This window comes from Hyperoodon ampullatus, assembly GCF_949752795.1.
Source record: "Hyperoodon ampullatus genome assembly, chromosome: 3".
NCBI classification, from domain to species: Eukaryota; Metazoa; Chordata; class Mammalia; order Artiodactyla; family Ziphiidae; genus Hyperoodon; species Hyperoodon ampullatus.
Window position 1 is genome coordinate 86,574,807 of NC_136916.1, and position 18,981 is coordinate 86,593,787.

Sequence of the window (18,981 nt, forward strand, 5' to 3'; positions counted from 1 at the left end):
GCAGCCAAAAATAAATAAATTTATTTTTTTTTAATTATGCCAGTAGATGCATATCTACTAGATATGCATCTACTGGCATAGATTCTCAGAATTATCTCAATTCCTGAGATAATTCTCAGGAGTTATCTATTCCTGAGAGTGATATACCATTCATAGTGACTACCTACTTTGTAGATACTCTAGGGAAAGAAATAAAAATCTAAAGATTTTAGATTAAGATTTTAGATTTTGGGCTTCCCTGGTGGCGCAGTGGTTGAGAGTCCGCCTGCCGATGCAGGGGACACGGGTTCGTGCCCCGGTCTGGGAAGATCCCACATGCCGCAAGGCGGCTGGGCCCGTGAGCCATGGCCACTGAGCCTGCGCGTCCGGAGCCCGTGCTCCGCAACGGGAGAGGCCACAACAGTGAGAGGCCCGCGTACCGCAAAAAAAAAAAAAAAAAAGATTTTAGATTTTAAGCTCTAAAGAGTGGCTACTTGGTGTCACAAGTGGCTTTGTGGACGCATTTTACTAAACTTTCATAAAGCCGTTAATCTTTGTCTAACACATACAGTCTCAGAGAATAGAAAAAGAAAAAGCAACCTAATCCATTTTATGAAGCTAGTTTACTCTGACATAAAAATCAGACAAGGTACTAGGAGAAAGTTATAGACCAATCTCACCTTTGAGCATAGTTGCAAAATGCTGAATATGATATTTACTAATAGAATTCTTTAGTATATTAAATACATGATCAAGTAGGGCTTATCCTGGGAATGCAATGATGATTTAAATGAAAAGTCTCTTAATAACTGGTTAAATTCACATATTAAGAGAGATAAACCATATAATCATCTCAGTAGGTACAAAGAAAGTGTTTGATAAAATTAGATACACATTTTTACCTTAAAACAAACAAAAGCCTTAGCAAACTAGGAACATAAGGAAGATTCCTTAACTTAATAAGTAGTATCCATCAAAAATCTACAGCAGACATTATACGTGGTGGGGAAATTTTAGAAGCAACCCTGTTTAAGTCAAGAACAAGACAGGGATCCCAAATAGCACCCTTACTATTCAGCATTGTACTAGAGTTTCCCACCAGTGCAATAAGGCAAGAAAAAGAAATGGGAGGTAGAAGGAAACAATCATTTTGTGCAGGCAGTGTAGTTGTCCACATTAAAAAACCCAAGCAAGTTAGGACTAATAACAGAACTCAGCAAAATTTTCAATTGGAGATAAATATACAGGAATCAGTTGGGTTCCTATACATCATTAATAAACATTTAGAAACTATAAGAGAAAAAAATTACACTTAGAGTAGCAACCAAAACTAGTCGGTACCTAGAAGTAACAATAATGAAAGATATGCAAGAGCTTTATGGGGATGACTATGAAACATTACTGAAGAACAGAGAAGATGTTCTGACTAAATGGAGAGATATATCATGTTAATGGATAGGAAGCTTACTATCATAAAGATACCAGCTTACCTCAGATTAATACAAGGTGTTCATGGCATTTGGTCAAATGACACAAAAATTCAGTTGAAAGAGTAAAGGCAAGAATAATCAAAACAATTTCTAAGAAGAATAAAATGGGGGGACTTCCCTATGGCCAATCAAGACTTATTATGAGTTACAGTAATTAAGACAGTGTGGTGTTGGTACTGAAATAGACAAATTGATCAATAGAATAGAGTAAAAAACTCAGACCCATGCAATAAGGGAACTTGTTAAGAAAAAGGTGGCCTAACAGATCAGTAGCAGAAGGATGAACTATTCAATACATTGAATAAATTATGAGGAGAAAAAATGTACCTCCTACAACATCCCCAAATAATTTCCAGATGGATTAAAGACCTAAATGTGAAAAGCAAAACCTTAAAACTTTTGGAAAATATATAAGACTCATTTATCAACTCATGGCAGGAAAGGATTCTTTTAACACAAAATATAAAAACCACTAACCATAAAGGGAAAGACTGATAAATTAGTTAAATTTAACTAGAGTAAAAATTTTAATTTCTATACAGTTAAAGACACGATAAATAAAGTTAAAAGGTAATGCTACAGACTGGGAGGAGATTTTTGCAAGTCATGTGATCAGCAAAGAATTAGAATCCATAATACATAAAAACTCCTACAAATTAACAAGAAAAAGACATACAATCCAATTAGGGGGAAATGACTATGTCAATAAGCAATTCACAGATGAGAAAGACCTGACTGCTCAATATACACAAAAATATATTGAATCTCAGTAACAATCAGGAAAAGGCATATTGAAACAAGATACCATTTTGTACTTAGCAAATTGGCAAAAATTTTAAAGGTGGACTATCTGAAGTGTTGATAAGGAAGAAGATCCACAGGAACTCACACACTGCTGCTGGGAGTGAAAATTAGTGCAATCTCCCTGGAAGCAATTGGCAGCTGTGCTACAGGACTCGGAAGTTGTGTTCTAGGTATGGAACCTGGGAGGCTATTGTGTGTGTGCACAAGGAGACACGACTGTGGACTTATTTGCTTACAGAAAGTGGAAATAATGTAAATGTCCATCAATAGGAAACATGGATAAAGAATATATTCATATAAGCAATGAAATGACTAATTAGATAAATCTTGCAAGAAAGATGTTGAATGAAGAGATGCAGAAGGATCTGTGCAATGTGACACCTTTATCTGAAATTTACAAACACTCTGAACAATATAATGCTGATGCATGCATACTCATGAGGCAAACGTATAAAAACATGGATGAGACAAAAAGACACCTCGACTTCTGAAGTGCAATTAGATCTGAGGAGATAGAAGGGAAAGAAAGGGAGTTGAAAACAAAAGAAAGGGAGTTGAAAACAAAGAGGGCTTCACCCCCGCCTCTGTCTTTGAGGGCAGAATATTAAGATTTGTTCCATCTGGGTGGTGGCCATACAAGTAGAGTTTGTTATATTATCTTCTGTTTTGTCTGTATATTTGAAATGCTTCATGGTTTTTTAAAACATTAATTCTTCTGAGGAAAAAACCAGCTCAATCTCCATCTTAAAATGGGCAATAATTCAAAAAAACATTTAAACTAATTGATGTTTATCACCTCAGGAATGGCAGTTTAGTGTGGCGGGTTGAAGCACGGGACTCTGGGGCAGCCTGCCTGGGTCTGAATCGAGCTCTGCCGCTTCCTAAATGGTCGTTTTAAACAAGCTGCTTAATCTCCCTTTGCGTGGTTTCCTTGGATGTAAATTGATGATGATGATGATGATGATGATGATGATGATGATGATGGTGGTGGTGGTGGTAGTGATATTAGTACATGCACGTTAAGTTGTTGCAAGGATACAATGAGTTACTGTGCATAATGCACTGTATACATAGACTCTATTTTTATTTTATTATGCCTGAGTATGACCTACTATTCAGAGAGAAACTAGTTTTTTTTAGATGCAAAAGAGAGTGGGGGAGGGGATGAATAAGCTTTGTTTAAAGAAATCATGTAAGTAGATGTTGTTTTTAGTGATGATTGCTCTTCTACTGCAGTGAGACAAAAATATCTCTCAGATCTCCAAAATTAACCTGTTGAGTTGGAGATGATTCACCCTGCCCCCCGCCCCCCCACACAGTGACTTCACAAGTATCTGCTTCAGTTAGCTCTGGTAAGTAAAATTATCACTCATTCACTTTTCAGAGCTAGCTGTAAAATCAATATGAAAAACAAAACCACTATGCAACTCTGTTCAAATATATAGAATGCCCTCTAAAGATGAAAGCTACATCTACCTTCAAGTTTTGATGAATAGGTAGTATTGTTCTATCACATCATAAGACTGGCTTTTTTTGTATTTAAGAAAAAAATGATGAAATGTAAATCTTGTTGCTAGATAGGAATTTTAATTGAGGCATAACTAATGTCTCAAAAAAGTGAGAAATCACAGTCATTAGGGAGCCAGGGAAAATCTTCTAAAAGCAGATGCAGGAAGGCAAAGATTGCAGGCTTTGTCTAGATTTGATTTGGCTCAACTGCAGCTCTCTTACTAGCCTGGTAGCTTTGAATGAATTACTTAAATCTGCTGTTCCTCAGTTTCCTTATCTATAAAATGGGACTTATTACAGTCTTTCTTTTGCAGACCTCTTGTGAGGATCAAATACATAGTATATACTACCTCAGGTACATAATCTGTGCTCAGTAGTTAACATCTCTGACATGATTATTAATTGAACTATGAATCCCTCAGTGCGAATGGATGGGTGGATTGGGGGCATCTATGACAAAATGAGATAATGAGCTGGAAGGTCTTACAGCTGACCCTGCCAACATTTCTTCACCTCACCTGAAACGATGTTATTTCAAGGCCCAGGAAATTTTTTTGAAATGAAAAAAAAGAGTCTTCATCTTGAAGGTCATCAAATGCTGGTTTTAAAGTGTAATTACTCACTGTAAGGTGTCACAATGATCTGAATCTGCTTTCCTATAAGAAACACCCTGTTTTGTCTACTATTGCTTTTGTATGTCCTTTCTCAGTACCCTAAAACATCCAGTATTAGCTAGGAAATTTCATCATATCTGGTCCCCCCAAAACACTCAAATCCTCACTCCTGACTGCTGGATGAATGAATCTCTAGGACTGAGCAGCCACCCAGGGCAAAGCAAAACTCTGTGCCTGTTCCCAGGCCTGATCCAAAGGCAAGATTTCAGGGGCACCCAAGCCTGAGCTAGAGGCAGGACGACTGGCCACATGAAGGGGAATGCAAAGTGGTGAAGACTGGCTAATGCAACACCCCCTCCCCTGCATTTGGCTGTCTCTAGCAATTCAGTCCTTCCTCCTTCCACCCTCCACCCCAATCCTACTGTACCCAAGCCGGCCTCTCACTTCCTACCCTCATTTTAAAATAATCCATTTTCTTGGTGGGGAAGGAGGGGCGATTTGGTGGTGGGCCACGAAGGGGAGAGAGAAGCCCTAGGAGGGCTACCGTGTGGTTCTGACTAACTTGATCCCCAGCAAGCTTTGAACAGAGAGTACATTTTAACCACTGAAGTAGGAATTTGCATTTTAAAGGAATAACCTGTTTATCCCTCGGGATCTTTTTTTTTTTTAACATCTTTATTGGAGTATAATTGCTTTACAATGGTGTGTTAGTTTCTGCTGTATAACAAAGTGAATCAGCTGTATGTATACATATATCCCCATATCCCCTCCCTCTTGCGTCTCCCTCCCACCCTCCCTATCCCATCCCTCTAGGTGGTCACAAATCACCAAGCTGATCTCCCTGTGCTATGCGGCTGCCTCCCACTAGCTAGCTATTTTACATTTGGTCGTGTATATATGTCCATGCCACTCTCTCACTTCGTCCCAGCTTACCCTTCCCCCTCCCCGTGTCCTCAAGTCCATCCTCTACGTCTGCGTCTTTAATTGGCTAATTATTTAGGGAAACTAGGTCTTTTCACCATCAATTGCTTGATGGATAGGGACATGGTTTAAATGGGGAAATGGGGAGCTCAGGGTAGAACATGTTGAGTTGGAGGTGCCTACTGTACAGGCTCATGTAACCATCTCTACCTAGATGCCCCCCCGGAACCCCTCGAACTCAGCGTGCTCAGGACTGAAGTAATCTTCCCCACACACGCTCCCAGATGCCTGTTTCAGTTGGTGCTGCCTAATGTTCCCCACCCCACATCTCCCAAGCTAGTAGAAGCACTCAGCATCACCTCTGACGCATCCCTCTCCCCCAAAGTCACATAGTCTGTTCCTTATTGCCTCTCCCCATCACCCACAGGACAAGCTAAGATCAAAATCACAGTATGTCTGTCTTGCTAATTGCTGTGGCTTCCTACTGCCTTGGGGAATATCTCGAGGCAAGTAAAAGTGTGTAAAATCCATATTTCAAATCATCTTATTAGAATTTTTGAAATTTTTATAGCCCATTTCTTGTTTGATCTGACTAGATCATTGCTTTTACATTATAATTTGGCTGCAGAAAAGCTCTTATGATGAGGAGGATAATCGTCAGCTCTGCCATTTTCTTGCCATTCACTTGTGTTGGCATGATTAGTGTATTGTCTTCAGGCCTCAGTTTTGTTTCTTGCAGGAAATCTTTTGAAATCATTGGTCCATTTCATAAGGGTTAGTTTAGTTAGAACTAAATAATATAATCAGTGAGTCTATTTAACCAAGCACACGCAAACATGCCAAAAAAAAAAATCAAAACTGCTGAAAGGCAACAAACAAATGAGAGAGACACACTAAAATACTCCCCCACCCCCGGGAAACAGGGGGATCTTCCCCTCTTTCCTTAGAATGCCACACACCAGTGGGTCCCAAGGTTAGCCTGAATGTTAAATATTAGTAAAGCGTAACCCATCTCATTAGAAAACAAGGAAACAGAAATAAAGGTTCTAATGTTTTCATTTTGCACACGCCCTCAGGGTGCCTGGCGGAAGCTGCTGCCCTTCAAGTCACGGTGACCCACTCACAGGACCCACAAGCTGCTTGCTTCTTATTGCAGGCAGTGGAAATCTGGGGACCTCAGGTCTTCTCAGCATCAGGGGTGAGCCCAGGGGACATGTCCTCAAGGCTCTCTCGGAGGGTGGGGAAGAGACCAAACCTAAGAAGGCCTCAAGGGTGTGCTGGATTAACCCCCAGTCAGAAAAGTCTATTTCCTATCCCTCCTAGGTCATCTGAGTTTTACTGTGATGCCTTTTAAATTATCCCAAAATACCTTTCTTAAGCCTAGAAAATGCCATCTCATTCAAGTATGAAAGGGATTAGACCTAAAAGGCATTTTTCATGAGCTGCCAAGCTTTGATCATTTTCTGTGGGAGGAGGGAAGGATCAAGATTTTGCTTGTCTCTAACTCAAAGATCCTACCATCCCTTGACCATTTCACTTCATTGTACCTCCTCCGGTGCCGTCTTTTTTCTTTAATACTCCGGCAGTATACAAACCACAGTCTTATATATACAAGGGAAGGAAAATGTTCTCCAGTTTGACTCCACTTGAGATGCAACACCTCAATTAGTCTTTCTGGAAACTGTAACAGTGTTAGGTTTGCATTTCAAAAAACGACTTAAGGTTCCTTAATAGTTTTGTTCCCATAGCTACATAGGGACCTAGAACTTAAGCAGAGGCAATGTCTTCTCTAGAAGGTGTTGTATCCTTGTCATGGATATCCCATCCTGCAGACCACCTCACCCCCAGAGCCAACCCCTTCCTTATCATTCATCCAGAGAACCGACAAGGAAGCAGGAAGGGAGGGGGAAGGGTGTTAATCTCCCCCAGCTCCTGGCCCCTTATTGGCTGTGAAGGATGGAGCTTAAGGGATATGACTGGCCCAATCAGCTTTTCTGGGTGCATGTGCAGGTGAGCAGAAGGATAGGTGCTCATTGTGAAAGTTCACATTCAAAATAGTTTGTAAGCCTGCTCCGTCTCAAGGAAGCTTGCTTGAACTTTATTTCCAACAGTTAAATGTAAGTGATTTGAGTGCCAGAAACTTGGACTACCACAAATCACCCTCTGCCAAGGTCTTCCCCTCCCCATGCCCTGGAGACTCCCCTCCCACCTTCCTTGTACTCTGGACCTTTGACTTTGACAGATGGTGCTTATTAAACACCACAGATGGTTTTTCTCAGGGTACCGTCTCCACCCCTAACTTCTACTTAACATTTTTAGCTAACTCTCTTCCTTGCCATTATCCTAAGCTGTTTACAGAAGTGAAGTGATATTGTGTGAGTGCTACTACAGATAACTTTATAATTTTGAAACAGCTGTCCATCCTCATATGCAAGTTTTCCGCACACTCCTTAACCAGAGGTAGAGAAGTTACCAAGTCCTGAGAGTAAGGAGAGAAGAGCTGAGTCTGTCCCCTAGCCCCTCTCTGCCACAATCCATCCTGGCTTGATGCTCAGAGCTCCTCTCTGGGCTGTAACTGACAGCTGAGAGCCTATCATCTTTCATAACCATCATTTATTTTCCCCAGAATGTATTACTTTGCCCTTACCATGCTGAAGTTCATCTGCCTCTTTTCTGCCCACGCACCCTTGGCTTGGTAAGATCTTCCTGCTGTTTATCACCATCAGCTTGGCATTTCACCATCCGGGAGAGCTTAGTGTTTTCACTAAGGGGTGAGCCCAGGGGAAACATCACTTGTGCTACAGCTGAACATCATTTATAGAAGCATCAGCTCAGACTAGCCCCAGCATTTTTCCATGCAGTGAAGGGCCCACATAAATTATCTTTTGTTTTCTCTCTTCAAACTAGTTCACTCCCATTGTCACGCCATTTTCCCAACATAGTTCTGGTACTTTTTCTTTCCTTGTAATGTTCCAAGCGTGCTTATTCTCAGAGCACTGACTCCATAATCCTTTCATCTGAGCTCCTCCATCAGACTTGGTTTAAGGAAGCCCCTGTTTTTCCCTACAAGGATGAACTTTGCAGCTTCCTCAGACTCCTCTCTTTGCGCTAGTTAGGTGAGCTGCATAATAATAGCTGCATAATCATGTTTTTATTTCCATTCTCAGGATTCTAAGCTACTGTAAACAATCCCTTACTTTTTCATGGCTGGGAAATGGGAACTTTTGTTCAAAAATGGTTAAGAGAATCATCGCTGGCTAAAAGAGCCTTCTTAAGGCTTGTACGCAAGAAAAAGAGAATAGTTTTTGCCACAACCTATCCTAGATCTTCTCGGTGTTTCCCACAAACAAACATGTGCATGCCAGTTAGGCCTGTTTCCCCAGGTATCCCAATTGCACTCCTGACTTTGGCTTCCAAAGCTCACACTCCTCCTCTCAGCCTGTAGTGTTTCTCCCTGATGGGTCACCAACATGGTCCCTCTGCAAAAGGTGGAGACAGAAGGATGGATGGAAGGAAACAAGCCCAAGATTTCCATCTACAAAAAGTCTGCCCCACCCAGCTGTCCCTCAGTGCACACACTCTCCCTTAAATCGTGTGTGTGTTGGAAACAGTACTGGCTCTCCAGCCCTCCCCCTGGGAGTTGTCAGAGTTGACCAGATTGGTGTCTTGATGTTATTTCATCAAATAAATAACAAAACTACACAGGTATCTTTACTACAGGACTTCTCAGAGCCTTTAATAAGCTACCTGGTATGGCACACCATGAAAAGCCAGCCACAATGTGTAGTCATCTACAAACTCATTTAGCTCACCACAAAACCTTCTCCCCTGGAACATCTGATGGGACTAGTATTCTGTAAGATACACATTGGGGCATGCCGTGATCAGTGGGCCCTACCTTCAGCATGTCAGAATCATGCTGAATGTTAGAGAGCTTGTGATTACTGGCCTTACTCCTAAAGATTTTGATACTGACACTCTGGAGTAAGTGTGGGAATCTACTTGCTTGTTGTTTTTTGTTAAAGCTTCCCTTATAATTTGATGATCTGTAATTCCTCTGCTCTAGCCTCTTGATTGTTAGGCTTCAGAGATTTGATACCTGTGACCCTCCTGAGCCCTCACCATAGAAGCTTGTACCTCAAGTCCCTTTGTAGGTAAATAACATGTTCTTTTACAAGAGAAATAGCTGAGAACATATGAGGGAAACCACCCAAGGCCTTTGTGATTTGGGGGAAATTGCTGGCCTGTTTGGATAACTTTAGAAACCACTTCCTGACATTGTAGCCATCCCCACCTATCCACATCAAGTCTACCTTCAGAGCCCATAGAGCTTCCCCCAGCTGTTCTCACTCATGGCAATTTGGGCTGTTTCACATGTTTAAGTATTTTGTTTCATTTGTCTATATCTCGCCTCCCTGCAGGACCATATTCAGAGTAGGACCCAATTAAATATTGGGGGGAGGGGGGAGGATGTCCCCCACAGCACTCCTTACAGAGTTGAACAAGTAGTAAATGCTCAATAATTGCAGAGCAACCAAGGGACAAAAGAAATCTTGGCCCAAAAGAGACAAAAAAAAAAAACGTTTAAGATTGACTCTAGAATTAAAAAGTAGAGAAGGGTGGTAAGTGTGGCAACAAGAATATATAGCTTACCCTGCTGAGATGATAGGATCTTCAATATTAGGTATGTATCATCTTCCTCCCTCTGGAATTTTTCCTTTGTTACTTCCCTGTTCTTCATTTTTTAGGTCAATGATAATATGCATCACTAGTGGCTCAGGAATAGGGTGACCAACTTGTCCCAAGTTGCCTGGACTTTTCCAATTTTAGCCCTGAAAGTCCACCATGCAGGAAACCTCTCAATCCTGGCAAATCAGGGCAGTTGGTAACTCTACTCAAAAAACACAGTTTTGGGGGCTTCCCTGGTGGCACAGTGGTTGGGAGTCCACCTGCCGATGCAGGGGACACAGGTTCGTGCCCCAGTCCGGGAAGATCCCACATGCCGCGGAGCGGCTGGGCCCATGAGCCATGGCCGCTGAGCCTGTGCGTCTGGAGCCTGTGCTCCACAACGGGAGAGGCTACAACAGTGAGAGGCCCGCGTACCGCAAAAAACCCAAAAAATAAATAAATAAATAACACAGTTTTCTGGGACTTCCCTGACGGTCCAGTGGTTAAGATTCTGTGCTTCCACTGCAGGGGGCACAGGTTCAATCCCTGGTCAGGGAACTAAGATCCCGCACGCCTTGCAGTGCGCCAAAAAACAAAAAAACAACAACGAATAAACCAGAGTTTCCTGACCAGATAAAATTGGGAAATGCTTTACCACACTCTACTCACCTGAACTAGTTTCCTAGAGCTACTGTAACAAACTCAGTGATTTAAAACAACATAAATTTATCATCTCACAGCTTTGGAGATCAGAAATCCTAAATGAGTTATACAGGTCTGAAAATCATTGTGTCAGCAGGGCTGCATTTTTTCTGGAGGCTCTAGGGGGTAATCTGTTCCCTTGCCTTTTTCAGCTTCTAGAGGCTGCCTATGTTCCTTGGCTGGTGGTTCCCTCCTCCATCTTTGAAGCCAGCCATTTTACATCCCTTCGATCCTCTCCTGCATCACCACATCTCCTTTTCTGACTCTCTCTCCCTCTTTCACTGATAAAGACTCCTGTGATTGCATCAGACTCACTGGCTAATCCAGGGTGATTTCTCCATCCCCAAATCCTTAACTTAGTCATGTCTGCAAAGTCTCTTTTACCAGGTAAGATAACACACGCACAGGTTCCAGGACTAGGATGTGGACATCTTTGGGGGCCATGATTCTGCCTACCATACCCACACCTCTCTGACAGTTGATAAAACACCCTAATCAATTAAAGAAATATTTTTAAAGTCTTACAAGATTCTGTTTAATGTTGCTTAACCTAGTGTTTTCCAAGCTTATTTGATCAAGAAACTTTATTCAGAGAGTACTATGAGAAGTGAAATGAGTCGGTCAGGGAAAGGCAAATACGGTATGATATCACTCATATGTGGAATCTAAAACATATAACAACAAACTAGTGAATATAACAAAAAAGAAGCAGACTCACAGATACAGAAAACAGACTAATGGTTACCAGTGGGGAGAGGGAAGAGGGGAGGGGCAAGATAGGGGTAGAGAATTCAGAGGTACAAACTATTACGCAAAGAATAAGCTACAAGGATATATTGTACAACATGGGGAATATAGCCAATATTTTATAATTATAAATGGAGTATAACCTTTAAAGAAAAAACCTCTTTACTCCCCTCCCCCACCCCATCCCCCCAAAGAACACCACTTAACATCTCATGGAATGCTGCTGCTCTTACAGAAGAGCAGGACTCAAACTGGTGTGTGCACCACAGAGAGACCAGAGACTTTCCATGCGATGAGCAGATAAGGAGAGTTTTGGGGGAATTGATTTATAAATCCAGTTCCTCTTTGTCACTTCAGTACTCTTTTCTTATATAAATTTATTTTGGCTGCATTGGGTCTTCGTTGCTGCGTGTGGGCTTTCTCTAGTTGCGGCGAGCAGGGGCTACTCTTCGTTGCAGTGTGAGGGCTTCTCATTGCGGTGGCTTCTCGTTGTGGGGCACACGCTCTAGGCGCGCAGGCTTCAGTAGTTGTGGCACACGGGCTTAGCTGCTCCGTGGCATGTGGGATCTTCCCAGACCAGGACTTGAAGCTGTGTCCCCTGTGTTGGCAGGCGGATTCTTAACCACTGCGCCACCAAGGAAGCCGCAATACTCTTTTCTAAATTCATCTGTCAGAGCAACAATCTGAGGTCAAAGGGTGATGAACCTTCCTTCTTTCCAATGTTTCAGTCATGGGGTTCCCGCCCATAAGGAATCTTATTGGGACAAATACATTTTCCTGGGTTGGAAAACCTGGTCAAACAAAGGGATGATGTGAAGCTTTGGTGTTGGTGATGCCTCTCTTAATCAAAGCACCATAACCTGCCCCTACCCATCTCATTTGGAGGTACATTTCCAATAAAACTTTATTTTTTATGTTTAGTATTTATCAGAAGTTTAATACTTGTACCCAAAATAATTAGAATAACTCACTCCAGAAGGCATTTTTTTAAGGATTGGAGATTTTGATCACTGGAATCGTCTTTTAATTTAAATTTCAATATGTATGGATCCTTTGATTATAGAGAATTATGACGGATTGATCAAATAAAACATTTTCAAGCATAAAAACAGATATTAAGTTAAAGTTTCTGGATGTCATAGAATAGAGATACAATTTCAAGGAGAAAAAAGAATAATGTAGCAACTCTAATTTTTTTTAACATCTTTATTGGAGTATAATTGCTTTACAATGGTGTGTTAGTTTCTGCTTTATAACAAAGTGAATCAGCTATACATATACATATGTCCCCATATCCCCTCCCTCCCTCTTGCATCCCCCTCCCACCCTCCCTATCCCACCCTTCTAGATGGACACAAAGCACCGAGCTGATCTCCCTGTGCTATGTGGCTGCTTCCCACTAGCTATCTGTTTACATTTGGTAGTGTATATATGTCCATACCACTCTCTCACTTCGTCCCAGCTTACCCTTACCCATCTCCATGTCCTCAAGTCCATTCTCTACGTCTGCGTCTTTATTCCTGTCCTGCCCCTAGGTTCTTCAGAACCTTTTTTTTTTAGATGCCATATATATATGTGTTAGCATACAGTATTTGTTTTTCTGACTTACTTCACTCTGTATGAGTCTCTAGGTCCATCCACCTCACTACAAATAACTCAATTTTGTTTCCTTTTATGGCTGAGTAATATTCCATTGTATATATGCGCCACATCTTCTTTATCCATTCATCTTTCAATGGACACTTGGGTTGCTTCCATGTCCTGGCTATTGTAAATAGAGCTGCAGTGAACATTGTGGTACATGACTCTTTTTGAATTATGGTTTTCACAGGGTATATGCCCAATAGTGGGATTGCTGGGTCATATGGTAGTTCTATTTTTAGTTTTTTAAGGAACCTCCATACTGTTCTCTATAGTGGCTGTATCAATTTACATTCCCACCAACAGTGCAAGAGTGTTCCTTTTCTCCACACCCTCTCCAGCATTTATTGTTTGTAGATTTTTCGATGATGGCCATTCTGACCGGTGTGAGGTAATACCTCATTGTAGTTTTGATTTGCATTTCTCTAATGATTAGTGATGTTGACCATCCTTTCATGTGTTTGTCGGCAGTCTGTATATCTTCTTTGGAGAAATGCCTATTTAGGTCTTCTGCCCATTTTTGGATTGGGTTTTTTTTTTTTTGACATTGAGCTGCATGAGCTGCTTGTGTATTTTGGAGATTAATCCTTTGTCAGTTGCTCCTTTTGCAAATATTTTCTCCCATTCTGAAGGTTGTCTTTTTGTCTTGTTTATGGCAGCAGCTCTATTTTTTTTTTTTTTTTTTTTTTTGCGGGACGCGGGCCTCTCACTGTTGTGGCCTCTCCTGTTGCGGAGCACAGGCTCCGGACGCGCAGGCTCAGCGGCTATGGCTCACGGGCCCAGCCGCTCCACGGCATGTGGGATCCTCCCAGACAGGGGCACGAACCCGTGTCCCCTGCATCGGCAGGCGGACTCTCAACCACTGCGCCACCAGGGAAGCCCCAGCAGCTCTAATTTTTAAAGGAGAGCTTACTCCTGTCATTTTAAAATGGACAATAATGGATGTTGTATCACTGTGGTATGTGGTATGTACATTGGACACTTTTTTTTTTTTTTTTTTTTTTTTGTGGTATGCGGGCCTCTCACTGTTGTGGCCTCTCCCATTGCGGAGCACAGGCTCCGGATGCGCAGGCTCAGCAGCCATGGCTCACGGGCCCAGCCGCTCCGCGGCATATGGGATCCTCCCAGACCGGGGCACGAACCCGTATCCCCTGCATCGGCAGGCGGACTCTCAACCACTGCGCCACCAGGGAGGCCCCATTGGACACTTTTAAAATAATTTAACACATTGATTTTAAAGTATCAATACTTACAATATCTAGACATTTAATCTACTTAGAAATTCTAACTATTTAACCATAAGGTGAAAAATACTTTCTGTCAAGTTAAAAAATATGCAAGGAGGTACTAGCTTTTCAAAATTCTTATGGGGCTGTAAGAGCAAAAGGTGTGATGACCACTGTTCTGGAGAAAACTTTTGGGAATGCTGGTGGTAAAAAGAGCAGGGTTTGGAATCCGGCTAGCAGGGAAGCCTTGGTTAAAAACACCAGCTTCACCCAGCTCTTAGGGTTAAAGCCATGAAGTGCCTGGCACAGAGCCAGTGCTTTCTCATTCAACAACAGCTGCCATGGACCAGCAATGCACTGGGCTTGGGATGTCCAGTGGGGCCTGGACACAAATCCCTGCTCCCACAGAGCTTACATTCCAGTGGACACACAGTTGATCCGTTGCTTCTGTGTAAATGCATGTGTGCTGCATTTCCAGAGAACCTCTTCAAATACCTTCTTCTCGAGCAGTTTTTAGGAGTTGTGTCTACAAAGAAATGACTCATTTTTTGATATTCCAGAACAGATCCATGTAGATTCCCATCAAAATAATCACCTAAGGAGGCATACACTTATTTTGGTGACAGGGCCAAAGCTCAAAGTCTTTAAGTTTCTCCTGTGGAACTGATTTCAAAGCATACAGCACAATCTTTTAAACATCCTTAATGCTGGTAAATATTTGTTTGGGGAGGAGGAATTTGATGTTTTTGGAACAAAGGTTATTTACACAAAGGTCTGGCTGACGACGGTAGATGATCAGACCAGGCAGAAATATTATTTGTCTCAAACTCTGGAACGGCATAAATCTCACCGTAAGGAAAAGTCAAGAATTACTGTTTATTCCCTTCACACTGAAGCTGAAGGGAAAATCCTGGCTGTATCAGGGTCACTTGCTCCAAAGTTGCTTAAAGGGTCTATGGTCTCAGACTTTTAGGAGAGAGCTTCCTGGGGCTGTGGGAGACCCGTGGTGCCTGCTGCTTTAGTTCTTCTGATCCTACTTTAGTGACCCCACTCCAGGCCATGACCCTGCAGCTTACAGCTGGGAGAGGTCCGTGAGCAGAAGTAGCTGTCCTGGAAAGACCCAGGGCTGAGGGAGCAAGGCTGGGCTGGGAGGGAGGGAGTCAGTCCATGAGGGGATATGCGGGTGGAGGAAGTGTTGGGTCGTATGTCTGAATTATGTTTAAGTGTTTACTGAGTCCATGTCTGCAAGACCTAAGCACCAGGGATTAATGGCATTCCACTGAGGGGATGGGTCTGCGGTGGGCAGAGGGGGTGGGATATGAGTTGGGGAGGGGCCAGACAGGATTGCAAAAGCTAGTATGTGTGGCCACCTGTCTGTCCATGCTGCCTGTCACTTCCATGTTGCCACAGAGCACTGGACAAAAACTCTAGGGATCCTAGAGCCATCAGTTCTCAAAGGAAAATTTATTCTTCTGCAGTGTTACTCTGGCATTTAACTTAACAAACACCATTCCATCCCTGCGCCCAGAACTGAGCTAGGAGATGTTGTCTTTGTCCTCCAGCGACTTGAATGTCCTTGGGAAGATAAGAACGATGCACACACGTACTGCTGACTGTCAAATATCAGTTCCAGCTAACTGGTGACTTCATGGAGTATTCGATCCAATCTAAGACACCATTGATTATAAGATGCCTTTTATGCTCTTAAGAAAGAAGAAAATGCTGCCAATTAAACTGCAAATGATTGCTTTCTTATTGCTTAGAATTTTTATTTTATACTTATTGAAAGATCCCTTTTAGACTTACGTGTACATAGTGTTATTTCTTTTAACATATATTGTTCTCATTCGTTCATAAAGTGGAAAGTAACGGGGAAATAAAGTGGCTTTGGTTTTTCTAAGCTTCCTCACATTCAGGGTACTTCTGTACTCAGCTGAAGCATCTTTGCTTGGAACTGTTGATGTCTGTGTTACCCACAAAATGTGGTTCTGTGTGCCATCGAGAACACTGGTGAGCAACATTTCTTACAAGACTACTCATGGCTTTTATTCCAAATCTGTCTCCTATTGTGTAAACTGATGCACACACAGATAATGCAACCACAGCACAACTACCACCTGGGAACAGTGACTATGAGAAACATCCCAATTTCCAAGATATCAAACAGGAAAAAAAATATATCTTAGACTCAATGAAATATGAATTCTGAGACTCAGTCAAAAAATACTACCATGATCAACCACCCAGGTCTGTCCTAAGAATGGGGTTGGCATTGATGCTACATTCTTATCATTAAGCAATAATTTCCTCCTGTAAATTTGCAAAACTGAATAGTTTCCTGTGCAATAATCATTGTAGGGAGTTCTTCGTGAGCAAATAGAGTTAAGGAGGCTTTTTGCATGAAGTAAGTCAAAAGCGTGAGATTTGGCCCGGACATGAGGAGACCACGTCTAGAGAGGAAAGAGCACAATTTCAAAGGTTCAAGACGGTAAACAAGCATGTCATGTGGCGAGCACAGTGGAGTAACCAGGCTGGGGTGGGGTTTCATAAAAGAGTCGTGGGGTATGAAGGCATGAATTTTTGCTGTAAGAACATAAGTTCAAGTTAGTATGTTTCACTTGTAGAAACATAATAAACAGTTCCAGTATCTCTATAACTTTTATTTCTTTTCTTACCATAGGTCCTGATGTTTTTAGTTCAAAGAACCTTGCCCTTCAAGCCCAGAAGAAGATTCTGAGCAAAATAGCCAGTAAAACTGTGGCCAACATGCTGATTGATGACACCAGCAGCGAGATCTTTGATGAGCTCTACAAAGTCACCAAAGAGCACACACACAACAAGAAGGAAGCCCACAAGATCATGAAAGACTTAATCAAGGTGGCGATCAAAATTGGGATCCTCTACCGGAACAACCAGTTCAGCCAGGAGGAGGTTGTTATCGTGGAGAAGCTCAGGAAGAAACTGAACCAGACGGCCATGACAATCGTCAGCTTCTATGAAGTAGAATACACCTTCGATAGAAATGTGCTCTCCAAGCTCCTACATGAGTGCAAGGACCTGGTGCATGAACTGGTACAGAGGCACCTGACACCCAGGACCCACGGGCGCATCAACCATGTCTTCAACCACTTTGCTGATATGGAGTTCCTCTCCACCCTTTATAGCCTGGATGGAGACTGTAGGCCCAACCTCAAGAGGATGTGTGAAGGAATCAATAAATTGCTAGATGAGAAAGTCCTCTGAATGCCTTCCCTCCTCCTGGACTTGGCTGCGTTCATGTTACAGCACCCAGCGTGTTCCAGGTGAGAATCAGGAAAACAAGAAGAAACCCTTGTCAAAGATGCCCATGTTCTGTCCTGTTCATCCCTCCGATGTTGATGCTAGATTGAGCTCGGGTGTGTTTGTCACCTAATCTCTCTGCTGAGGTCTGTACTTAAAATCTCCTTTGTTTGCAAGCCCAAAGGACGTCTCATCTATTCTAAGCAGAAAAGCTGCCCTGCTCATCTAGGTGGGCCCAGTTCATCTTGTGGAATGGAAGGAGCCCTGGACCAGGGGTCAGAGGACATGGGTTTGGTTCCCAGCTCCATCAGTTACAATTTTGTCCTCTGGATCCTGGAACCATCATGCCCACCTGCCTACCTCCCAGGGCTGCTGTGAGGATCAAGTGAGATTATGTTCATGCTTTTAAAAACTCTAATAAAAGGTCTTACTAGTTTCTCTTTGGCATGTGGCAGGGATCAACCTGGATCTAGACTATTAAGCAGCAGAGAAAAGAACAATAGTTTCTAATGGGCTGGGTTAGCAATTTGTCTCTAGATGTGCTGTTTCAAACAAAATAAAAATGAATCCAAAGGTGTGAAAAAGTATAGCTGCAAATTGGAAAAATATTTTTCAAGAGCTGTGTTTTTTAGGTCTTAGATGTGCAGGTTTATGGTCCTGCAGAGGGAAACTTTCTGTGGGGGGGTAGTGGAGAGAGAGTTTCCCACCCATCATGCAGAAGCAGAGAAGAACTGTGCTCCCCCTGCCCCTGAAGGGCTGGCCCCTCCCCATCTGAGGGGCACCATCCGGGAGGCACAGGGAAGGTTTATGCTGGCACACACAGGAGAGTTGGGCAGAACGAAGCCCTATCCATCTTTCTTGGTCTTTCACAGTCATTCTGTGCTGTTTTCTCTGGTTTGTTAATAAATTGAAATTACCCTTCAAATAAGAGGTTTTGGAGTTGTGATTCAAAAATCAAATTCCTTGGAGTTAGATACAGTGTTAGGAATAATGGGATTGAAAGGAAGAAGACAATGAAGAGTAAGAGCTTTGCACTTAGTCCCTAAGGGAAAGTAGCCCCTGGGGGAGCACGTATAGGGTGGAGCCTGTGCCCCTGGTTAGTGGGGAGCTAGTTCATGGACACTGTGACCGCCTTCTCTGAATGTCTCAAAGCCTCGCTTTCACACAAAATATTTAATGCCTTATAATGTTGCCTGGAGGACACCACCTTAAGAGATTTGCCCTTCCATCATCACCTCCTGTCCTGTTATGCTTCTCCTGTATCTGATGATAATGCAAAAATACTATATTAGCTCAGCCCCATGGTTCATCCCACCCCATGGCCTCTCTCTAGCAGAGATGGTTTGTGTGAGGGTGTGAAAAGATGGCCACTGAACCTGCTGTGGCCATTCAGCCCCAACT

At 42.5% G+C, this 18,981-nt stretch overlaps 1 protein-coding gene across 1 annotated transcript in view; it reads left to right on the top strand.

Moving 5' to 3' along the window:
* Nucleotides 1–18,502, top strand: part of TNFAIP8L3 (TNF alpha induced protein 8 like 3) — a 40,940-nt gene extending 22,438 nt beyond the window's left edge. The window contains exon 2 of the mRNA XM_079699423.1: nt 16,982–18,502. Within this exon, the coding sequence (XP_079555549.1) occupies nt 16,982–17,544 (563 nt within the window). The 3' untranslated portion in view covers nt 17,545–18,502. The remainder of the gene's footprint in view (nt 1–16,981) is intronic.
* Nucleotides 18,503–18,981: the final 479 nt, after the last annotated feature.